At 39.4% G+C, this 23,543-nt stretch overlaps 3 protein-coding genes across 6 annotated transcripts in view; 1 reads left to right on the plus strand and 2 right to left on the minus strand.

The window, feature by feature from the left end:
- Positions 1 to 6,318, minus strand: part of Pdk (pyruvate dehydrogenase kinase) — a 51,794-nt gene extending 45,476 nt beyond the window's left edge. For 2 of the 4 annotated variants that reach the window (XR_001849235.1, XM_017632293.1), the window contains exon 1: positions 4,541 to 6,318. Coding sequence is in view for 3 of the 4 variants with exons in the window: in XM_017632293.1 (XP_017487782.1) it covers positions 4,541 to 4,643 (103 nt within the window). In the remaining variant the exon portion in view is untranslated. The remainder of the gene's footprint in view (positions 1 to 4,540) is intronic. The other 2 variants (XM_017632283.1, XM_017632276.1) reach the window with 2 other exon arrangements.
- Positions 6,319 to 12,430: 6,112 nt separating this feature from the next.
- Positions 12,431 to 16,876, minus strand: DUBAI (Deubiquitinating apoptotic inhibitor). The gene is made up of 5 exons (XM_017632305.1): positions 15,866 to 16,876; positions 15,633 to 15,794; positions 15,383 to 15,573; positions 14,412 to 15,318; positions 12,431 to 14,100 (listed from the first exon to the last, which is right to left on the minus strand). The coding sequence occupies exons 1-5, from the start codon at positions 16,874 to 16,876 to the stop codon at positions 13,516 to 13,518; spliced, it is 2,856 nt and encodes a 951-aa protein (XP_017487794.1). The 3' UTR covers positions 12,431 to 13,515.
- Positions 16,877 to 22,333: 5,457 nt separating this feature from the next.
- Tmem18 (transmembrane protein 18) lies at positions 22,334 to 23,306 on the plus strand. Its single transcript, XM_017632314.1, has 4 exons — positions 22,334 to 22,491; positions 22,568 to 22,685; positions 22,753 to 22,901; positions 22,967 to 23,306. Exons 1-4 carry the CDS (start codon positions 22,429 to 22,431, stop codon positions 23,096 to 23,098), a joined length of 462 nt encoding a protein of 153 aa, XP_017487803.1. The 5' UTR covers positions 22,334 to 22,428; the 3' UTR covers positions 23,099 to 23,306.
- The last annotated feature ends 237 nt before the right edge of the window (positions 23,307 to 23,543 follow it).

Here is a 23,543-nt window from a genome sequence, read left to right on the forward strand (position 1 = left end):
AACTTTGTAGAAAATTAAAACAAAAAAAAATCAGCAAATTTTCATAAAAATTTCAATATTTTGTCTTAGGAGATTTTTGAGTATGCAGTTTTGTAGCCCATTCGATTTTAGGGCAAGTTTGGAGTATCTACAAATGATCGTTGATTTTTCATAATTTTTTACTAAGGCTCTTTATCATAATTATTTCTCAAACTGATGACCAGCGAGCGGGCGAAAATGATAATAGCCGTATTGGTATGTACGAATTACGTTCGAGAGTAACTGAAAATTAAGGTCAAGTGAATAGATGTACAACACAAAGAAAATCGTATAAGTTCTCTGATTTTCATATTTCCGTTTTATTAGAAAATAATCCACAGCAAGGCCGGGTAACTCTAGGTTTTTATATGTTTTATATTGCAAATTTAATTTTGCCTACAAGGGCCAGTTTATGTTGTTATACGAGAATGTTTATGTACATATGTATGTATAGCTTTACATATTTGGTACGTACATATACACATATGTATGTACATGGTTTGTTATTTGTTGACATTTTCGCCAAGGCGCGTCATATTAATGTGATGAAGCACAAAATTTGCAATGCAAATCATTTAGTAATTAAACGCTTGCTGAATTAACAAATATAAATTTTCTATAATCGCAAACAACAAATTGTAACGCTATGTGTCGTTCTGCTTGTTTTGAGTTTCATGTTATAATTCATGTTGTTTCAAAGTCTGGTGATTTTATTGTAAAATGCGGTGTAACTGGTACACTGGTCTGATATAAATTCAGGCGAATAAATCTCTAAACGTTACGAGACATTAGAATTAACTATTTGTTTTATAAAATCCAGGAAAATTATTGCAGCTTATCACCACTTTACCCATGCATTTTCTGCAGCACCTCTAATTTAGTTAGTCTGCTGTAGTTGTCACGGCAATATAGCAACCAATAATCGTTTGAGTATAGCCATTACCTTTCATAAAAGAAATTCTCACTCGTTCTTAAATGGAAGCCTAGCTCCGAACAAAATCAGCTACGCGCTGGAACATACATATACATATATATATTAGGGCGGGTCGATTTGTAGGGGCCCAAAAAAATTAATTAAATTATAAATTAATTAGGCACATCGCCATTATGATTATTTGGGTCATTTCAAGAATTTTACCCAAGAAATCATAGGTCTAAAATGAATTTCGCGCCAGCGATTTTTTCTATCAAGTTTTTTTTCAAAAAGTGGCTCACCTGTTGAAACAGCTGTATTGAAAAACTAGCCAAAATGTGTATCTGGGGGTTTTTTGGGGTCGAGGAATCCATTTCTGGCATTAATTTTTTCTTTTGAGAGCCGCCAGAGGGCGATTCTGTACTTTTTTTTTGGATTTCAAACGCATTTTTTCAGCAAACCGACAACATTGTTGCGAAATTTGACTTTCTCATAATGCAATTTAAATTTTTAAATAGCCTAAAATGTTCAGCGATAGCAAAAAAAACGACTTCAAGTCTCATATAAATATATATAAATATATATATATATATATATATGTATATACAGTATCGGTCATATCTATAGCACGCCATTTCAAAGTGATATGGTGTGCCACTTATGTTTATTTATTTATTTTTAAGAATTTTCAATTAAAATTTAGTTCATTCTCGGACAAACCCAAGTTCAACAACTACAAGAAAGTGTAACAAATTTTCGCCTAAACTTTAAACTTTTTTCTCGGAAGTGATAGAATTTTTTTGAGTACACAGTTTTTTAGCCGCTGCAATTTTAGTCTGATAATGTGCAAATTTCAAGTGGCTACGAATTAACGTTAATTTTTTTGAATTTTTTTGTCGCATTGGTTTGCATATAATGAATAAACTCAATTTATTTGTATATGGAAGGTAAACCGCAACATCCTTGGCGAAAAAAATTCTAAAAAATCAGCGGTAACTTTTAGCCACTTGAAACTTGCACATTATCAGACTAAAATTGATTGGGCTATAAAACTGTGTATTCAGAAAAATTCAAACACTTCCGAGAAAAAAGTTTGAAATTTAGGTGAAAATTTGTTGCACTTTTTTGTAGTTTTCTATAAGTTTTTAAACTTGGGTTTATATGGATTTTGTTAGAGAAAGAACTGTATTTTAATTGAAAATTCTTAAAAATAAATAAATAAACATAAGTGGCACATAATATCACTTTGAAATGGCGTGCTATAGATATGACCGATACTGTACATATATTTCATGATTCAATGATCGGATCTAAACCAGTATGGGAAAACCTCTCGAGACACCACCTTTCCAATGCAAAAAAAGAATTATCGAAATCGGTTGACGTGGTCCAAAGTTATGCGGTAACATACATACAAAAAAAATATTTTGACGAACTGATAACCTTCTCCCTATTTGCAAGTCGGTTAAAAAGTAACGCAAATGGATGTGAAACGATTATGTTCTCGCATATTTTTCTGAAATTTGTCTGCGCTTCTGCACTTCCCCGATGCATTTTCACAGTTCGGAAAAAATGAAACAAAAAGTAACGAATCTTTTATTGCGACTGACGGCATTCGAACCCTGGACTTCCTGGAAACTAACAAATAGTAACAGGCTTATCTGCACACTGAGCTTCTGGCGAATATATATGCGAATGTACACATGTTGTTCAATTTGAACACACCTTAGCTCTAATCAGTCTAATATGTACATATGTATGTATATTTTTATAACCGACAAAAATTATCTTAAATAAATTGGTCAAAACAAATTAACGGAATTTTATTTGAAGCAATAAAATTTTATCTAGCTTAATGATAAAATTGGACTTCAAAAGTGATTAAAAAAATCGATTTTTTTATCTTCACTATAACTGAGGTCAAAGACCACATTAAAATGTGTTTGAAAATTATTTAGCTGGGCGGTTAACCGCTGTCAAAATTAAAACTCACAAAGGCATATAGAATGGCTCATAATTGCGGCGGCAGCGTTTTTACCGCCGACGTTTTTCGGTTGATTTAAATTTACGTATTTCCATTTTTGCCGTCCAGCGGAGACGGCACAATGTTGATTGAGGGTTGGTTGTAGTAATTTTTATTATTTTCACAAGTTTTCCAATGTTTTCATCCATTTATATTGCCAGCATATCTACATACACGCACGCATGGTGGAATAATACAAGGTGTTGGATATTGACAGCGTTCTCGCTCTAATCTGCCATCTTGGCTCCCTTAGCAAAATCGGTGTTTCCCTCTTGAAAAAACTACATTTTACCGCCTTTAAAAAAACTAAACTACCTCATTCCCTATTCCAAAACTGATTTGCAATCACTGAACAATTCTTTGACATTTACTTTATTCTTATTCGTTGACAAAATTAAATTAAAAATTAAAATCATTAATTCGACAAAAAACATTGGCTTTGTGTATTCTCCAAAGGCCTAAAATCAGCCAAATACCCTATGTGGGTCGGCTTAATCAGTAAAACGTGACAGTAGTTGACTTTTGAGGTTAATATATCGGTCTTGAGCTGGTACGGCTTTTAAAACATCCGCAGCTTCCTTTAAAGCATCGCTGCTAATTGCTGAGAGGACCAGATTATATTTCCGGACATAAGATGTGGTCTTGTACGACTGAAAGGTGGCCTCAATTTGTAGAAACCATTTGTTTGGCATCTCAGTTCAGAACGGTCGCAGCTTGCATTGCGATACAAGCTCCACATCTTTAGTTGGCATTTTGTTCGATGAAATATTTTCCCCATCCGTCGATGCGCCCTTTTGTCGACTCCGTCATGTTGTAACGACTCGGGGTCACCACTAATTTTTTGATGGCGAAATTTTTGTAAGTTATATCAATCATCTTATAGTATTTTCGGGTAAAAATTAGACCCCAAAGCGGTTTTGGAAGTTTGACTATAATTATAGGACATTGTGTTTAATAAACTAAATTACCATTTATTGCATAAGTGCTACGTAATATATACTACTTTCGCAAATTTAGCTTATCATAATATACCGTTTGTTACTATTTATATGCAAAATTTGATATGAAAGAGTACCAAATTTCGTACTACTTCGCAAAGCGTGCTTCTTTTCTTCCCGTTTCTCTCGTTCTTCCATATTACAACCTTTTGTAAGGGAGCCGTCGACATGAGCTGTCACTACGTACAACACCTTGTATAATTCCACCATGCACGCACGTACCGAAAAAATATTTAATTTTCAAATCAAAATGACAAATGTCGGAAGCCGTCGTGTGCCGCAATTGCGTTTACCATCGTCCGCTGTAATTCTGGATAAAGCTTAATTGATTCATGGTACCCTAATAAAGAACCTCATAACGGAAAAAACTAAAAATTAGTAAAGAACAGTTTAAGTTTTTTATTCACGGCTTTCCCTTAGCACAAAAAAATTAAAACTAAAAAATAAACGAATGTTTTTTAAATATTTTTGTTTTTTGTAAGGATTATGACGTCCCTTAGTAAACGAGCAATATGTGCCCATATGTATATTTATTTAAGTAGTATGGTACTATAAAGTGATAAAAGAAAAAACGCAAATAAGACTTACCGAAATCCATAAATTGTTTTATTGACAACGGTGACGGATTGAATTGCGAGTACAAATCGAGCATTTTTGTTATGTTCGACAAACGCACCGGAAATAACCGCATCTTGCTTGTTTGTGTTTTTATTACAGCAACTGTATGATTTTTATAAAATTAAAGTGCTAGTGAAAATACTTTTTTGTTCATAAGAAGATCATTTGTTGCTCGCTATCAGTCGTATGATGTTGTAGAATTAAATGAACACTCTTTTATGACACTGTGAATTTAATTTATGTTTTTAATGTTAATTTCTTCGATGAGTTTTCGGCTGTTCTAAGATTTACTACTAAATATCGTAGTTGTTCATTATTTTTTTTTTATGATCTGTGTATTTTCTTATCTCTTCCACATTGATTTCCGTCGTTTTTTTTTCTTATTTATGCATCAATTCTGTGAATTTGCTACTGGCCATATGTATATATATATATATATATATATCTGTTTTGACTAAAATTGTCCACTGTTGTTATGCCTTTCGTTTTTCTTCACAAGTTTAACACCTCGCCACTCTGCTGACGTCAATATAAAGAAATAGGTATATACCTATATTCCAAAATTAAAGACTTTGAATTCTATAATACTATTAAAAATACGATGACACTGATCATAATTTATTCCATCCGCTCAACGACTATGTTCTTGTTGCGAAAACCTTTGATGTACCAACTTAGGTATACAGTGTCGCTAATGTCCTTTTCACCTCTGCTGCTCGCTGTCTGCTGATGCGGAAAGTGGGTAGTTGAGTAGTTTTGTCTGGGATTCAAACGTGCCTACGTGTTCCTTAGCACAAAAACAGCCGATCTGATGAAGTGTCTCAGTGAGTGAATCCTTGCTTTTCAGAGGCTTTAAACCCCACTTCCTTTAACTCATTTATTCCAAATATCCAGCTATTCAGTACTTTAATTTTTAACCACTGTTATTCACGTTGATAATAGTAATGTATTTTGTTGTTAAATAACGTCACACACAAAAGGCATACATACAAATGTATATACATATGTATAACAGAATCAAGCATGTGAAGTCCAGCTGCTTCAAATGCCTGCAATGCTGCCGAAGTTGTCGTAGTCGCCGTCGTCAAAGCGCTGACGGTGTTGTATTTCTGCCGCGTCACCTTCGATAGGCCACTGTCCTTTCCATCTGAAAGCACCCCTACAATAAAGCAAGGTGTGTACGTGCGTATGTATGTACGCTCACCTTCTCAAGGATTATTCACCTTTGGTATCTGTGCTTAGCTTTTCTCACTTAAAATGTATGAAGATTTTAAACAATGTATTATCGCTTTTTCACAAAACTGCAATTTTATGTATGTTTATATGATTATTTCTTTTTTTTTTTGCTTAACTTGATCTTTATAATTCACGCCCTTTATAGCTCCACTGGGCTGCCAATTGCTCCGTTGCACTGCGCTGCTGTGTTCTGACTGACTGATTTCTCTGCCTGCTCTTTACTTTTTTCTGCCGCTCCAGATTGTTTTGTCCGCGTCTGGTGCTTCTGTAATTCGCCAAGCTCTTCACGAGAGTTCTAGCTTGTTTGTTTGCTTCTCGTTCTACTTTTGTTTTGCTTATTTTGCGCTCCAAAGTGATCACTGCCGCTGCTGTTGTTAGATGTTTATTTTTTATATTGGACACCGACATCGATAAACTTGTTTCACAAGCTGGTATCCCCAAATTTATCTTTCACACGTCCAATAAATGCGAACTTTTTTTGTCGAATTTGGAGCGTTGGAGCTTTTGACGCGCAGTCAGCTGTTTTTGACATTTTTTTTATCCCTTGTAGCGGCAGAACAGTGGGTCGAAAAGCGTCAAAAGACAAAACATAATGATGATTTGTTTCATTTTTCCGTTCGTTTATTCAAAAACTAAATATGAAAAAAAAATCGATTATGCTTTGTTCGCGTTTAAGGCTTGATATTTAGCTAGTAGTTTCTTTGAATTTAAGAATCTGTGGAAAATTACTCAAACTTCCTCTTCTTTTCGTGATTTTAATATTAAATTAATATTAATATTAATTAATATTAAAATCATGTTGAGCCATGCATTAAATATAAAAATTATTTGAATTTGTTAGACCCTGTTCAAATGCTTAGAGCTTAAAAACTTCTAGGGCTATTGATTGAAAGCAGTCGGGAGAGGCCATTTTAAGCTTTCTATAGAGTTTATTTCAGAGCAGGCTGCACTTAAAGCATTGTCATACCTTGACACAAAATCGTCTTTAGTGCTTAAGTGCGTTGAGAACCTTAATACAATAACACCCAGCTACAGTGTGTGTCGGGTATTTGAGCAAACGAGATCATTCCCACGACAGCCGGTTCTACGCACCGTAATGACTCGGATTTTACCCGACCAAGGGCTGTTGTTTCGGCAACCCATCAATCGTTTTTCGTCCACGGATCAATACCTTGCAGCCGGATTGCTCATCATCCTTCTTCTCCGGGCGGACATTGAGTCCAAACCCGGACCAGAAACATACTTCTGTTGCGTTTGCCACAGACGACTCCATCCGAACTCCATTTCGGTTAGGTGCAACTCTTCCAATGAATAGAGTCACCTAACAACCGTTTCAGGCCTTAGGTCTCTCAGGGAGTGGACTTGTTGCTCAAGCCAAACATCACCATAGGGTTGTAAATCACAATGAGACTATCGATGTTTCGAAAAATTACATCGATTGTAGTTCGATGTATAGAATTAAAACATTGATGTTTTTACTAATGCCTTTAGAAAAGCCTGCTGATTTTTTTTAAATATTGCTAAAAATTTTAATTAGGATTTTGATAGTTCTTGCTAAATAATGAACTAAAATTTTATAAAAAAGAAACTAAAATTAAATACGAAAGAAAAACATTGTTAAAACTTGTCAATATGTGGTGGGGTTTATTTTGAAACGAGGTGTAGTCTTAATGTAAATGTTTTAAAATTTTAGTTTAGTACTACAAACAAGTTCGTTTTGCGGCCCGCCTGCTTTTCATCCGATGGCGAGCTCATCGGTGAGTCGATAGGAAGTCATTTGACAAATTGGGTGATAACGCTAAGCAATCTTCCAATTTCACTAGTTTTAAAGGAATTCAACTGTTTCTTACTTACATTAATTAATTGGAATTTATGATCGGATTCATAAAAACATCGACTATCATCGATGTTTGAAGCCACGACCATCGATGTTGCTGGATATATCGCTGTTTTTTACATCCCTACGTCACCATACCACCCACGATTGAGAGAATACAAAGGTTGCGCCGATCTCGGACCGCTATTCCTCTCTTAACGAATTTGACAGAATCGTTGTTTGCATGACGTCACACTGGTGCAACTTGTTTACGTTCCTTGCAACATTTTTTCTTCTTCTTCCATTCTTGCTCACGTTCTAAAGGCTCTGTTATGCATACTTGGCATTGCATGCACTGCTATACCATTTTTACGTAGAAATCAAAAACCAACAGACTTTTACGTATGTAATGCTGTGCGTTGGGTAACAGCTTACACGCGAAGCTCATTTAACAGATTCCTTATGTGACAACTCTCAAGCAATGCCAAGTATGCATAACAGAGCCTTAAAGAATGTGTGTGCTCTCTTTCTGGCAACATTGAGCCTATGCTGTTCGTTCGTCGCCTAGCTAACGCATCAAACTTCAGAAGCAGGTAAGATGGTGGCTCCTTAGTTGAATCGCTAAAACAACAGAGATCGCTCGACCAAATTTCCAGCTTGTGTAGATGTTAGCTCTGATCCAGTACTCCATGAACTTACAGGATTTTACACGAAATTGCAGGAAGTTGCAGGAATAATGTTCCCGTACTCCAAAATCCTGTAAATGAGAGCGTCTTTTGGAGAGTTGTGTAGAGAATGAAGTTGCAAGATTTTACCCGAACTTTTTCTATATCTGTTGTTGTTGTAGCGCCTACAACAACCCCGCCCAGATCGGTTAGTCCCTCAATCGTTGTCGTCAAGCTCTACTAACGGCAGCCCTAGGAAGCGTGCAGCCTCGACGGGGTCTGTCCATAGGGACAGGGACGTTAGCGTGGTGAGATTTAGAGGGCATACGAAGAGAAGCAGTGAGTTACGGGGTGACTCTCCGCAGGTCGGGCATTCATTGAGAACATCTTCGTTTAAGCTACCCAAGGTATGAGGTCAACCTGCTACTGTAACCACAGCGCAGTTGGGCTATTGTGGTCCGAGTCTCGCGAGGCAGACGAAGTTCTGTCTCGTCCACGTCCGGTGGTTGTGTGCCCAGAACAGCATTCACAGGTCGGGAGTCTACATAACTAGACTCTGCCTCTCTGTGAATGCCGTTCAAAGCCTCTCGATAAGCTGTCGGATCCCGAGGTTGTTTGATGAACCTCTGGACTTCGTCCGTCAGTTTGTAGAGATGCCTCCTGACGTGGCTGGGCCAAGGCTCTCCTGCAAGGAGTTGTTTGTTTGGGTGGCCACACCTGTGGCCCCCCAACAGCAATGGCTTGCAGAGCATTATGTTATGCTTCTTAACAGTGAGCATGTGGGCCTCCTCGTGCAGGTGGTGTTGCGGCGACATCAAAAGGCATCCTGTCGCTGCCCCGAGTGCCGTATTCTGGAAAGTCTGCAGCTTCATCCACTGCGTCCTACTAGTCCCCGGTGACCACACAGGCGCAGCATAGTTCAGAGGCCGGCTAATTGCCTTGTACGTTACCAGCAACGATTGTCTTTGCTCCAGGTGCTGCCGGCTAGCGACTTGAGGACCTTCTTGCGGCTTTGTACTTTGTTGACAATTGCGGTTGTATGCGCCGAGAAGGAGAGCAGACTATCGAATGTTACTTCGAGTATCTTCGGGTTGTTCACAGTTGGAATTGGAGTACCATCGACGAGAATTCCCAGTTGGAGTCTGACCTCCTTCGTCCAGGTGGTTATAAGTGTGGCTGAGGATTTTGTAGGGGAGAGGGTTAGGCTCCTTGCAGTGAAGAAGCGAGAAAGCTCGGCGAGATAACCGTTTACTTTCGAGCACAAGTCATCAATTCCATTCCCGGACGCCATGATCGAGCAATCGTCAGCATAAGAGACTATCGAGACTCCCTCTGGTGGTTGAGTGAGCTTTGAAATGTAAAAGTTAAACAGTAATGGGGAAAAGACACCACCCTGTGTGTGTGTGTGTTTTATTTTCCTCGGCTTGCTCGATTTGTCTCTAAAAGTTACTGACGAGTGACGACCACTCAGATAATTCGCCGACCACCGTTTGAGTCCCTGTGGGAGAGAGAAGGCCTCAATGTCTTCTAGTAGCGTTGAATGGCTGACAGTGTCTAACGCCTTAGACAGGGGCGCTTTCGGCTTAGGCCACGAGTTATCTGGGTATTTATGGCGTTAAGTGCTGTTGTTGTGCAGTGCACTTTACGGAATCCATGCTGATGCTTCTCTGGGGTTAGGTGGTTTGTAAAATACGGGAGTAGCAAGGCCTCTAAGGACGATAAGACTCTCCTTTGTTGGCTGGTTTCCCCGGTTTGAGCAGTGGGACCACTCTCCCCATCTTCCGGATGCCTGGAATGACGAGAGTGGCCATTGACAAATTCAGGACCTCCGTTAGGTACGCTACTCCCGTAGGACCCAAGTTTTTCAGCATCAGCATGCATAGTCCGTCGGGTCCAATGGCTTTGGAGGCTTTCGCCTTCCCGATGGCTACCCTTACCTCACCGCTGGTGAAAACCAGAGGATGCAAGATGAACTGCCGGTTAAAATAGCTCGCGCATGGCTCCGGGTCCGACGAAGCGTGTTCACCAAAGTCTATTTCAACTCCGGTGCGTAGAACCGGCTGTCGTGGGAATGAAACATCTCTGTAGTATGAATATTAGTATATATTAAAAATATCTATTTATATCTAAGAGCTTTCTCTGGTCGTCGCTGTGCCTAAGCGTGCCTCCTTCAACCTTGGTTTGGATTTCCTACCGCAGACTGATTGTGATCACTCTGACTTAACATGGGCCCTAACTCATGAAGTTAAGCGGGTCTTCTTTGGGCTGCTCCATGACTGTGTGCAGTAGCATTAGAACGATTATGACTTCACATAATTTACTTAAACTTTTCCTCTTGACTACGCGTATCTTTTTGTGTAGTGACGACCTTTTAGCTTTCTTGGGATATTTCCCTTTCGTTTATTTAATTTTTATTATTTTTTTATGAAAGTGTAGATCGTTATCTAACAAACCCCAATACGGTAAGTCCTAGCTACTTCAAACTTGCACTTTATCATACTGGAATTAAAAAAAAAAAAAAACGCGGCCGCAAAAAAAAATCTAAAAAATCTGATTAAACAGTGTAAAATTTTTATGAACATTTGTAAAAATTTGTCGAAGATTTATAAATGCTCTACAAAGTTTGAAATTTTGATTTATGGTGTTTTTTTTAGATAGTAAGCTATATTTTCATAAAAAAATATAAGCAAAGAAAAATAGCCAAAACTTGCTAAAATGTGTCTTCCCTACTTACATTCTCGCCACCGTGCATTATAGAAACGAAACATGAGAACACATTTATGACGGGAAATCAGGTGCATTAATATTTTAAACTTTAAAGGAACTAAAAAAGTAAAAAATAAATAACATGGAACGAAGTGCGGAAAAAGTAAAAAGAACCGGCTAAAACGGCCAATGTCGATACCGATTCGTTTGGCGATACTTGCCGATGCCGATTAATCGGTTGAACTCTAGATGGGATAAACTATTAAAAAGGCAGTTTCAAGGCCCAAGTGCCGTTACTACAACAACGACGTTAACAAAGCAGTAAAAAAGCCTATTTGCCGATGTTCGTCCATATTTTATTTTATTTATCTTAACCAAAAGGAAACTCTTTATGTAAAATTGTAAATGAAACTTATGTAAATCGAATTACTTATGATACTTGTGTGTATTAACAAGTAAATACGCATGCACATATGTATATACATATGTATATGCATTATATATGTATTAATGTATATGTAGTAGCCTTTCACATGACATCCCACCTTAAGTTAAATAATATTTAATATTACGAGCTCTTGATGTGTGTTAAATAGTATTTATTTTATTATGCATAAGTATGTATGTTTGTATAATGTATAGTTATGTATTTCAATTACATTGCAATACATTTGTGTTTTATGTATATTAAGGTATGTATGTACGTATGTATTTATATAATAGTATACTATTTAAAAATTTCTTTTAAGTTTTCATATTTATATAGTATGTATGTATATGGTATACTTATTTTCTAGGTTTATATTTTTATTTTTGCGCATGAAACTCTAACTACGTTTAAAATAGATCCAAAATAAAAGTAAATAATGGAATAAAACTAAAGGAGTAAATTGCAAAGAGTTTATTGGCATACATTTTTTAAGTAAAGCCGAGGCCAAAACAAAATCAGTTTGCGATGCCATCAAATCGATATTTCCTTACTTGAATGCACTTGTCCATTACTCGTACAAAGGATTTTTTTTACATGTGGCAGGTTTGGCTCGTCGGGTTTGAACTTGATTTAGAAATTACAGAATTTTTGTAACGTTTTAAAAATTTTGCGATTAATTTACATATTTCCTGTATATCAATCGATAAGTTGGCATGATTTAAATCCATAACAAACAAATAAAGGGGAAAATAATTTTAACTGGTTTGCTTTTGCGCAGGTAGGCTGAGTTCCAAGTTTGTATATTGCAAAGCATCAGCCTGATTTACATATTTCGAAACTATAACTTAAGGAAATTGCCAATTTGCACAACTAAGTTCCAATTCGGCATTTGAACATGGTTGCACATTTCCATCAGTTATGGTTTGCAATAGACCAACTTTCTAACTCAAGTCATACCTAGCGTTCAATTTTGGTTTGAGTTGGTTTTTTGCAAACCATTATTAACAAAAAATAGCGTTGAAAGAAATGCACTGAATTACGAGGATAATGCACTCACACATGCACACAAACATCCTTGCGGTCAAACACGCACACTAACCCAATCGTATAAATGTTTTAATCTTCAACTACAGTCTCTCCGAATAGTGATCGCTTCACTTCCTACTGGGTGTTACTACTGCTCTGCGAATCTTTACTAAAATACACACAAAAGTATAGGTATTGCTGCATAACTTTTACATTAGAATTGCAACCGTACGTGTTGTAGTTGTTGCTATTTGCATAATAGTGATTGGAATAGTAATTACACATACATAGTTGCTGTTTACAAATAACAAATACAAATTTTTGAATATATTTGTTAATTTTCGGCTTAGTACTCCCTTCGGAATGCTGCGCATTTACGGAAATACTTACATACATATATATATTATCTAATTTTCCATCTTTATCGCTAAAGTTGCCCTTAATTTTCACATTTTATGCTACTGTGGCTCGCTGCTGCATAGTTTACTGGCGAACATACTACACAATTACAAAGTTAAGGATAACAGTAATAACAACATACATTCATCTATGTTATACACATGTATGTATAAATATGTCGGAGACTAATAGGCGTTCGATTCTAGGTAGTTATATTCTTGGGGATTATATGCATTTATGCAAATTTTATTTTCTCGATTTGCCGACCGCAGGCATTCAATAAAAGTCTCATAACTACACGATTTCCAGCCTTATTCTGTATCACGACCGATAGGCAACATGAACGATTCGTCTGCAGACGACAACATCTCTGGTTGCGATTTTATTACTCTATCGGTAGTCTTCGTCTTGCTTTCGGTATATTACGTTGAAATGGTCTCGGTCGCGTTTAAGCCGGCTAGAATGATGCCGCCGGACTAAGTTTTCAAGCATTCCTCTGCAGACGAGTCCTTCATGTTGCCTATCGTTCGTGATACAGAATAAGACTGTTCATTTATCTTGACTCGAGAATTTCATTCATATTTCTTTCTTCATTTCCATACAACGGACGATACATTTCTTTACAAACCACAATGGAAAATGAAAACATCCGCATCAGCCAGAGTGCTTAGTACACAAAACGATTCACATTAATGTCGAGCGCATTTCCGCCACAGCCACTAGAAGGTGGCGGTTGGTCTGAATCGTTATCATCATCGTAATCACTACGTCCACCACCGCCTCCACGACCATTACCACCACGCTTTGAGGCTAGTGCACTTTGTAATGCCGCGCGGCCGCCACTCTTACAAATGCGCTCCTTTACTTCTTCAGCAAAAACATGATTATCATGAACAATATAATTGCGCAGGTCCGGCGAGAGTTCCTCAAGCGATAGTGGGCTTGGCACATCTACTTTGACTACTTTTGTTGTGGAACCTGTGAAGGATGCTGCTTCATTGGAGCGTGCCCCCATTTGATAGAATAGTATATACGGTGTGTTGGGTGGTGTAAGATTGTGCAATTCCTCAGATTTCGAAGGTGTTACTACGTTATCATTGAATTTATACCACTTATTGGTGACATCAGCGGCATAAGTATAATAATGACCCGAGTCCATGCTAAAGCCCGAGTGAACGACACCGGCATAAAGATCGTAATGTACCGAGGCGGTTTCCTCCAACGTGTCAGCAGCGCAGATCTTTACAGATACCTGAAAAATAGAAGGAAGGAATGTAAATAGTATAACATGTGAGCATTGGAAACTGCTTGACTGCTCCTTTGCAAACTATTTAAATAAAAGGGAACTTCACAAATTACTTCCACTTGACTGCTTCTTTGGAAAGCAACTACTTTTATGCTAAAAACTAGCTTTCCTTTGAAAATACTTTCATATATGTATATCGAGCCCGAACCGCAACAAAAAACGTAAGCGACAAAAAGAAAAGGAGTATTTTCCCATCACAATGAAAATTAAGCTTACGTTATTTTCGCGGCAACGCCTCGATATGTTTATGTACCAACCTTTTCGTCGTGAAACACCTTGTGCATTAATTTGGCGCGCGTATGATACTTTTGATCATACTTGAAGTGCTTCAATGTCAATATTAAATTCTTTGGTGCGCTTATAACATTTATGTAACGTTCGGCGTCGCTAAGTTTCTTGCAACGTTCACAAAAGTATTGATTATCTCCATACAGTTTCTCCGGCGAACAATAGTAGTCGATGAGATCCTGGACGGAGTAGTTGGAGGCGCAATCGTTCTTTACTTCAGGAAATGATAGCTGCAAGTCACGAAAACTATCGACTATACGACTCTTCCAGCCACAAGTCAGACACTCGTACGTAGTAGCCAATGTTCCAGTAAACGTTTTCTCTATAGTGGTGGATTGAGCTCCTACGTTGTCTTTGCAGGCATTTGGAGTGCTGCCGACGCAGCTTTGGGCGTCTGCTTTGTTATCAACGTGAGTGGTAATGTTGCTGCCGCTGCTGTTCGTGGTGGTGGGATTATCTTTTGTGGAAGGTTGCTGTGTGTGTGATGTGTTGAAATATGCTGTAGCCCCCTCTCCGCTGCTGACATAACCGTTTTCTTTGTCCGCTTGTTTCGGTGTTTTGGCAATCGGTTCAGCTGCTTCCCCATCCGATATTGCAGCCGATGTACCAGCCTCTGCTTTTGACTTATTTACAGATTCGGCTGCCTGCTTTTTACGAAACAATGTTTCTTGTTCGTGCAACGTTTCTAGTAAGTAGCCTAAATATTCAGAGCTATCCTGTTGCAAGCCTGCTGAGAAGCCAGGTGGTCGTGTGGCATTTAAAACACGAGATGGTGTTAATTCGAATCTTGTCGAATATAGCATTAATGCAATTTGCTGTTGCATCTTCATTAGCAATGGTGACTTACTTTGCGACAATAATATCTCTCGACTAAATCTGAGTAAATCAATAAAAAAATTATAATTCATTTTGGAAGAAGTTGAATAGAGGGCATACTTACTCCTTGGTCATAGCTAGCGCCTGGAGAACACTGTTCATATAGCATGTGTTGCCTAAATTAACTAGACCGACTTTGGCATTGCTGTCATGGGGTATAACCTCGGCACCCACATTGTTATAATCAACGCTTTTAGTATTGCTGTCGTAACTTGGTAAACCATAAGAATATGGTATATCCTTGATTGCCAGCTCCTATAAAGTATAAAAGTAATAAATTTCTGATATTTGAAAAGCTCTATCTGACAACTTACCACTGCTTCGTACAAATCATCATACCCGTAGAAGCGCACCATCAATGACTTTGTCAAATCCACTAACTTTTGTAGGATCTTTTTGGTTTCTTCAGCATAGTCTTCAGGTCTATTTGATTGTTGCTTCAAATAATTTATGACGCGTGGGAATTTCGGCAAAATCTGAAAGAGCAGCAATAGTTACAACAATTGTATGCATGTTCGTACATATATTAAACTCTTTTTCAACCTACCTTATGAAACACTGCCGGTGTTTGATCAATGGATGACAGCATGTGGTATACGATGGGATATACTTTGGGTCGTAACACTGGCAATATTATTGATGTAAACAGTGGTTCAATGTTCTCCAAGGCAATGTCCCGGAAAAGTGATTGCTTTTGCTGTTCCTGTAATCCTCTTAATATGGCTATGATCCACAAATTTAGGTTTTGGCAAAAGTTGCACATACGCAGCCATTCACTTAGTAGTCTGACAGTCTTTCTTATATTCTGTTCGGGGATTTTATGATCGAGCATAGACTGCACCGCCTCAAAGACCATCTCTGAACTGAAGAGCTGAAATATTATGGCAATAGCACAGGAAGGTGTCTCACCTTCGCCCTGTGTTATTAGCTGGCATACCACCCGAAGATAGAAAAGATACACTCGTTTTTCATTGGCCTTGCTGAAGAAGGCACCAACCTTGACGATGTCTTCTTTAAAACGCTTAAGTTCGTCAGGTGTCTGTCTTGGGATCTTCACGCGTGCCAGTTCATTTATTAAATGATGATAAATTTTAACTATATCGTGTCCCAATGCTATCTGCTGCTGCTTTAGTTCCACCAATTCAATCAGATGTAGTATATGTGCAATATCAGTAGTATTTTTAGTGGCTTGCCCACCAATATTGCCAGCGTCAGCGGCATTGTTAACATTACCACTTACGGCTGCATTGCCTTTCATGATAAGCTTCGGTTTAATGGCCGCACCAGCGCCAACACCACTACAACCCGGTTCAACAGATTCCACATTTCCACCAACCTCAACTCCAAGTTCTGCATTAGGATTTAACTTTTTGGTTTTAGTGCCTCCTCCAACACCAACTACACCGCCAACTCCGACTCCGACTGTACTTCCACCGACTACTCCACTCCCCGGTACGCCCGACAGTGTTCCGCCTGTCGTACCGCCCCCTCCTACTGCGTTCCCATTAGCGGGTGCGGGCGTAGCGTTGGCTTCTGTATTGTTTTGCTTAACAGCCATCTTTGCAGACACGGGCACACGTCGTCTGCGTCTGCCGCTCCCTGGGAACGATTTGCTAGCGTTAGCTGGCGTCTGCCGCCTGCACTATTCCGTTAATTGGAATAACGAATAGCACGGAACGTCGCAGCTGAAATCAGGCGGAAGCAATGCACACACACGCTCACGAAAATGACAGCAATTTGGGGGACAGTGGCCAATGACGGTCGGCCGACGACCTTAATAAAATAGATGCAGCGTTATTCGTCACTTCTTTGGAGTCTCGCACAAAACAATTTTCTTTATGAAATACAAAATACACAGCTTGCGCTCCAGTTAATCAATTAGTAATTCCTGTTTTGCGAAGAAATCACTTTGCTTTACGCTGATGTTTTCACGATTGGTATATTTTTATTCCTATACATAAGTATGTATGTAGGTATACAGATGAGACGTTTTAATGAAATGTTTTGCTGCCGCTGCTATACGTAAATTGTTTTCCGTAATGAATTTGTAATTTTTTTACACTTTTTCAAATCTCTACCAAATTTTGTCAAATTGTATTTTTTTATCAATTTACACCAGCAAATCGCGAAAATTTTCACGTTGCTCTTGCCCCTTCGCGGCGACAATGGGTTGATCGTCAAGGCGAATTCGTTTACGTCAGGCGAAAAACATCTCCAACAGAACTGCCAGCTGCAAAATTTAGTCTTAATGCTTTTTATCATAAGTCTAGGTTTAGACGAAGAAACTTTTGTGGCGGCAACTCGTTACTTGTTGGAGAGGGGGCGAGGAGGAAGGGGGAAGGGCACCGAGTTGCTCGTGCTAGGCAACAAGCTTTGTACTCTCGTTCGTCTTAGTTGTTGTTGTTGTTGTAGCGGCTACTAGGCCCCGTTCGGGGCGGTTCATCCATCAACGTTGTCGTCTGTTTCAGCTAGGGGGTGGCCCAGGAAGTGTGCTACTTCCAGATTTGCTGTCCTTAGGGAAAGGGGCGTTAGCTGAGTGGGATCCTCAGGGCATGTGAAGAGGTGCCGGGAGTCATGTGGCGACTCTCCACATGCCGGGCATTGGTTGGGCACATCCTCGTTGATTCTGCTCAGGTAGCTTGTTGAGCCTGCTGCAATAGCCAGAGCGAAGTTGGGCTATTGTAGTGCGGGTCTCCCGAGGCAGATAAATTTATGTCCCGCCCACGTCCGGTGGTTGTGTGCCTAGAACGGCATTCACAGGGCGGGAGTCTACATAACCTGAGACTGATTCCTTGTGAATGCCGTTCAGGGCCTGTCGGTAGGTTGACGGGTCCAGAGGTTGTTTAATATACCTCTGGACTTCGTCTGTCAGTTCGTAAAGATGCCTCCTGACGTGTCGTGGCGAGGGCTCTTCCGCGAGTAGTTGCCCGCTGGGATGGCCACGCCTGTGGCTCCTAGCGAGGAACTGCTTGCAGAGCATTATGTTATGCTCCTTTACTGGGAGCATCTGGGCCTCGTCGTGAAGGTGGTGTTGAGGCGTCATCAGGAGGCATCCTGTCGCAGTTCGTAATGCCGTGTCTTGGCAGGTATGCAGCTTCATCCACTGCGTCCTGCTAGTCCCCGGCGACCATACGGGAGCTGCGTAATTCAGAACCGGCCGGCCGATTGCCTTGCATGTTGCCAACAACGTTTCTTTATCTTTGCCCCAAGTGCTGCCGGCCAACGACTTGAGGACATTGTTGGGGCTCTGTACTTTGTTGGCAATTGCGGTTGTATGCGCCGAGAAGGAGAGCAGACTGTCGAAGGTAACTCCGAGGATATTCGGGTTATTCACCGTCGGTATTGTACCCTGTGGCAGTCTGACCTCCTTCGTCCAGGTGGTGAAAAGGGTTGCCGAGGATTTCGCAGGGGATAGGGCAAGGCTCCTTGCAGTGAAGAAGCGAGAAAGTTCGGAGAGGTAACCGGTAGCTGAGGAAGCTTTGATATGTGAAAATTAAACAGTAGCAGGGACAGGACACCACCCTGTGGTACCCGCTGTTTAATTTTACGTGGCTTGCTGGTTTTGTCTCCGAAGATTACTGACGAGTGTCGATCACTCAGGTAATTCGCCGACCACCGTTTTAGTCCCTGTGGGAGTGAGGAGGCCTCTATATCTTCTAGTAGCGTTGAATGACTGACAGTGTCGAACGCCTTGGACAGGTCCAACGCTACTAGAATAGTTCTCTCACAGGGCGGTTTCGGTTTAGGAGTTATCTGAGTGTTTATGGCGTTAAGTGCTGTTGTTGTACTATGCACTTTACGGATGTTGATGCTTCGCTGGGGTCAGGTGGTTCGTGAAGTACGGGAGCAGCAGGACCTTGAGTGTCTTCGCTACCAGGGAAAGGATAGTTATCGGGCGATAAGACTCTCCTTTGTTGGCTGGTTTCCCCGGTTTGAGCAGTGGGACCACTCTCCCCATTTTCCAGATGTCTGGAATGACGAGAGTGGCCATAGACATGTTGNGCGGAAGTCATAACTTTGCAGTCTCTCAATCCACCGAGCTAGCTGTCCTTCTGGATTCTTGAACTGTAGTAGCCACTTCAGCGCTGCATGAACCGTNCTTCTAGTAGCGTTGAATGACTGACAGTGTCGAACGCCTTGGACAGGTCCAACGCTACTAGAATAGTTCTCTCACAGGGCGGTTTCGGTTTAGGAGTTATCTGAGTGTTTATGGCGTTAAGTGCTGTTGTTGTACTATGCACTTTACGGATGTTGATGCTTCGCTGGGGTCAGGTGGTTCGTGAAGTACGGGAGCAGCAGGACCTTGAGTGTCTTCGCTACCAGGGAAAGGATNTGGATTCTTGAACTGTAGTAGCCACTTCAGCGCTGCATGAACCGTTCGTTGCCCATAGAGGTACTTGTGGAAATGTTTGACGCACTCCACCAACGCTAGTAGTTCTCTGCGAGTTACGCAGTAGTTCCTCTCTTGTTTTCCAATCGATCGAGTTTGGAAAGCCCCCTTCTGCTCCTTGTTCCGTTCGAAGGCTCTGTTTTTCCTAGTGAGCTCGTGGAGGCTATTAGCAACGCTGGCGAAATTCGGAACAAATCGACGGTAGTAGGTACATAGCCCAAGAAAACTTCGTAGTTCTTGCAGATTCTTAGGTCTTGGCCAATCCTTTACTGCTTCTATCTTTTCATTCGCAGTACAGATGCCCTCCGTTGTCACCTTGTGCCCTAAGTAGTTTTCCTCTTTTTTGAACAGTGAGCACTTACAGCCCTATTCCGGTTTTGCAATAAAATGACAATTGATCATCCTTCATTGTCGTGATTTTGTCATTGTCGTTGCACGTTGGCATTCCTAACAAAAAATGACAAGCGTCCAATTTTTTTTGTTTTAGCCAGGGTTTTACCAATAAGTATGTCCGGTCTAGAATTTTGTGCTGCTTCGATAACCCACAACTGGTTTGTCCCACAATCTCCATCAGTCTTCGCCCAAACACCTGCTCCTGAGTTCGGTGGAGTCTGCTCGCTTATAGTTATAGAGACAAGATGGCGGGATGTTATAGAAAATACTACGAAACAAAAATTGCTTCACAAAACCCTGGTTGATCTGTCAAACCGTCACTTTACGCAACTATTAACACCTTTTCACAAAGGCGACGTTCCCATAAAAGCCTCGTAAACTTACGAGTTACGTACAAAATAAAAATATTTTCTTGCGTCATAATAAGCGTTCAGCACAAAAATTATGCAAATACTGACGCGATAAATATTGAACATTGAGCATTCGTGCGCGATCCATCAATATGGATCGCGATCCAAATATCGAGATATTACTGACCGTGTGACAGGGCCCTAAGAGCGAAATACATACAACCCCATGAACGAAAGACACAAGATCACGTAAGAACAAGAGAGTTGGGGTGTTCACAGTTCGTTCCAAATAGTGTCTCAAAATGTAGACGTCTACATTTTAAGACGTTTTCTAACCGTAAAATCTGTGGTGTTGTTGTTTCCCATACAAAATTGGAAAACGACGCCGTCTACATTTTGTCACACTCAAAGGTATGTTTTTTACGCGTCTACATTTTGCAACCTCGCAGCAGGGTTGCATTATTGCAATACTAATCACATTTTTTTTATTTATTGGGCACGTTTTCTGTATTTGCATTTAATTTGAGCGCAATTTCTGATGAAAAGAAACAAATCAAGGAAAAGGAATAACAAATATTACGAATTGGTAATTAAGTTAAATAATTACAATTTTTCAGAAACAAAATCGAAAGGCGACATATAAACAATGCACGCAAACAAGAAATGTCTGGCAACACCAGCAAAGTTTTGAGACGATTTTGCGACGACTGCTAGAAAGGGGTGCTCACAGTTTGATGCTAAAAATGTCTCAAAATGTAGACGTCTACATTTTCAGACACAATTTGGAACGAACTGTGAACACCCCAAGTGAAAAAGTCGATTTTTTTAGCGGGTTCTACGCCATCTTGTTTCACTGGAAAACGAGCGAAAAGTAAACAAAGCAAAGAAAACAACGAAAACCAAAGTCAGCCACTTTAAACGCACAATTTAGGTAAAATGATGCAACAAAATGCTTTAAAATGTGTTGTCATGTTGAATTAACTCTTCTTTACTTGAATAAAAGTGTAAAATAGTGGTGCTTGTGATGTAAACAAACGCTCAGCTGACGAATCAGCTTTCGCAAACTTTTTTCTCGGAACCAGTTACAAATACAACGTCGCGTTCTTATGTGATCTTGTATATTTGGTTCATGATACAGCCCGCATGCAGCTTGACAAGCGAAATATCCAGAGATGGGCACCATGAACCAAAAATACAAGATCACGTAAGAACGCGAAGCGTTGTAGAAAGAGTAGCAAATTTCTTAAGAACTGCGTACTGCCTCAAGCAAATTTTAGAAAACAAAATTTCTTAGCTACTTCTTGTAGGGAGTTTTTGCTTTTATATGAAGTTTTTGCTTCTATGTATATGAAGTTTTTGCTTTTATATGGAGTTTTTGTTTTTCTTAAGAGTTGAATATTGGNTTTGCTTCAAGCCATTTGTGCTGTGTATGGGGGTGTTTGAAGGTTTGACAAACCGCCGTCAAACCTTCAAACACCCCCATACACAGCACAAATGGCTTGAAGCAAAGGGAAATTTCGCTTGGTTTGTCAAACCGCTTGTGTGGTGTATTTCGCTCTTTAGTATGAGGGTGTTTGAAGGTTTGACAAGCCAATTGGGGGCAATTTGAACAAAAATTAAATTTTTATTTTTTTCTGACGGCCTTGTTGGCAGTTGGTAAAACCGCTTGCGTGTGTATGGTAAATTTGCTCATTTGCAACATTGTGAACCGAGGGCTATAAAATGATTTGTTTGAACGAGTCATGTCTGCATGGTGTATGGTGGAATGATGAAAGAAGGTTCGAAGTAAGTTTGTCAAGCCGCTTGTATGGTGTATTTCCCCTTTATTCCAGAAAAAAATAACCCATTTTCTTTTTCTTCACATCTGGCAAGAATCAATTTGACAGCCCTCGCATTTATTTACATTTTTCATTCAACCCTCAACCCTCGTGAATATCAGGATTTGTTGATTAGCTTTTAAATAAAATAATAATAATTATGGTAGATCCTAATTTTATTGAAGTTAATGAAATCACAGGATACTGGACATATTTGGCAAGCGTAAGCAAATTTAAGTAAATCTATGTATGTAGTTTATTCACAATGTTTTACTTTCGGCATTATTTTGTATTAACAGATTGATTGGAAGGATCCGTGGCTGATTGGTCTGATGCTATTACATGTATTGATTACGGTGACCACTTTGATGACAAGGAATAGCAGCAATTTCCAAGTAGTTCTATTCTTAATACTCTGTAATTGTTTTCGCAACCGCTTTGCGTTTTTCACGGTTAGACTCTTCAATTTCTTTTCCACTTGTAGTATCAGCAGCCTACTGCACAGAGAACATAAATGAGTATGCGGCGGCGAGATGGCAAAGTTTCTCCAAACAGCAGTACTTTGATAGCAATGGACTTTTTATATCGACAGTCTTTTCAATGCCGATTTTGCTGAATTGTATGCTTATAATTGTGAGGAAGAAGGATAAAGTATTCTCAACAAACTATAACTGGTAATCGATTTGGAACTTTCCTAGGGCACTTGGATGTACAACTCCTTTCAGTTAATGGTTAAGCTAAAGAGAGCACAACTATTGCAACGAGTCCAGAATGAAAAGCAAGAACATAAAGCGGAGCGTACCAGCGAGGAACATGCCAAATCGGAGTAAATTATTTAAGGACATCTAGCAGTACGATTTGGAAAATATTTAAAGCTTTGGTATCACACTTCATATAACTGGCAATTTCTTGCGGAATATTGAAAGGGCCATCCTTTTTATGGCCATGGAAGAATACATATTAGAGATTTAGTCGCATTATTTTTTTGTAGTCATTTGTACTTATATAGACATAAATATTAAATAATGGTGAAAACTTTGGAGTTTTTTTTATAAAAGCTGAATTCGTTTCCCAACAAAATGTACTGGAATCCTAAAATTTTAGATAACGCGCAATAAAAATACTCAGTAGTACAGATTTTTTTTATTTACTTGAACTAGGGATGTTAATTTTTCAGCTTTTTTCTATCCCGGAATTTTCGGGATATTGGTTTCACAATACCGGGCTCCCGGGATTTAGATATTCATTATTTTTCAACAACTTAAATCGAAAAAA

Source organism: Rhagoletis zephyria, unplaced genomic scaffold (genome assembly GCF_001687245.7).
Source record: "Rhagoletis zephyria isolate East Lansing unplaced genomic scaffold, Rhagoletis_zephyria_1.1 Rzeph_scaffold_00096, whole genome shotgun sequence".
Taxonomy (NCBI): Eukaryota; Metazoa; Arthropoda; class Insecta; order Diptera; family Tephritidae; genus Rhagoletis; species Rhagoletis zephyria.

What these genes read in the sequence shown, in the direction of transcription:
- DUBAI (XM_017632305.1), bottom strand. Translation starts at nt 16,876, where the DNA reads ATGGCTGTTAAGCAAAACAATACAGAAGCCAACGCTACGCCCGCACCC. An exon ending in ATGATTTGTACGAAGCAGTG is followed by an intron (nt 15,574 to 15,632) that starts GTAAGTTGTCAG and finishes TATACTTTATAG; the next exon opens with GAGCTGGCAATCAAGGATAT. An exon ending in AGGTGTTTCACGACGAAAAG is followed by an intron (nt 14,101 to 14,411) that starts GTTGGTACATAA and finishes TCTATTTTTCAG; the next exon opens with GTATCTGTAAAGATCTGCGC.
- Tmem18 (XM_017632314.1), top strand. Translation starts at nt 22,429, where the DNA reads ATGGTAGATCCTAATTTTATTGAAGTTAATGAAATCACAGGATACTGG. An exon ending in AGTTCTATTCTTAATACTCT is followed by an intron (nt 22,686 to 22,752) that starts GTAATTGTTTTC and finishes TTCCACTTGTAG; the next exon opens with TATCAGCAGCCTACTGCACA. An exon ending in TGAATTGTATGCTTATAATT is followed by an intron (nt 22,902 to 22,966) that starts GTGAGGAAGAAG and finishes GAACTTTCCTAG; the next exon opens with GGCACTTGGATGTACAACTC.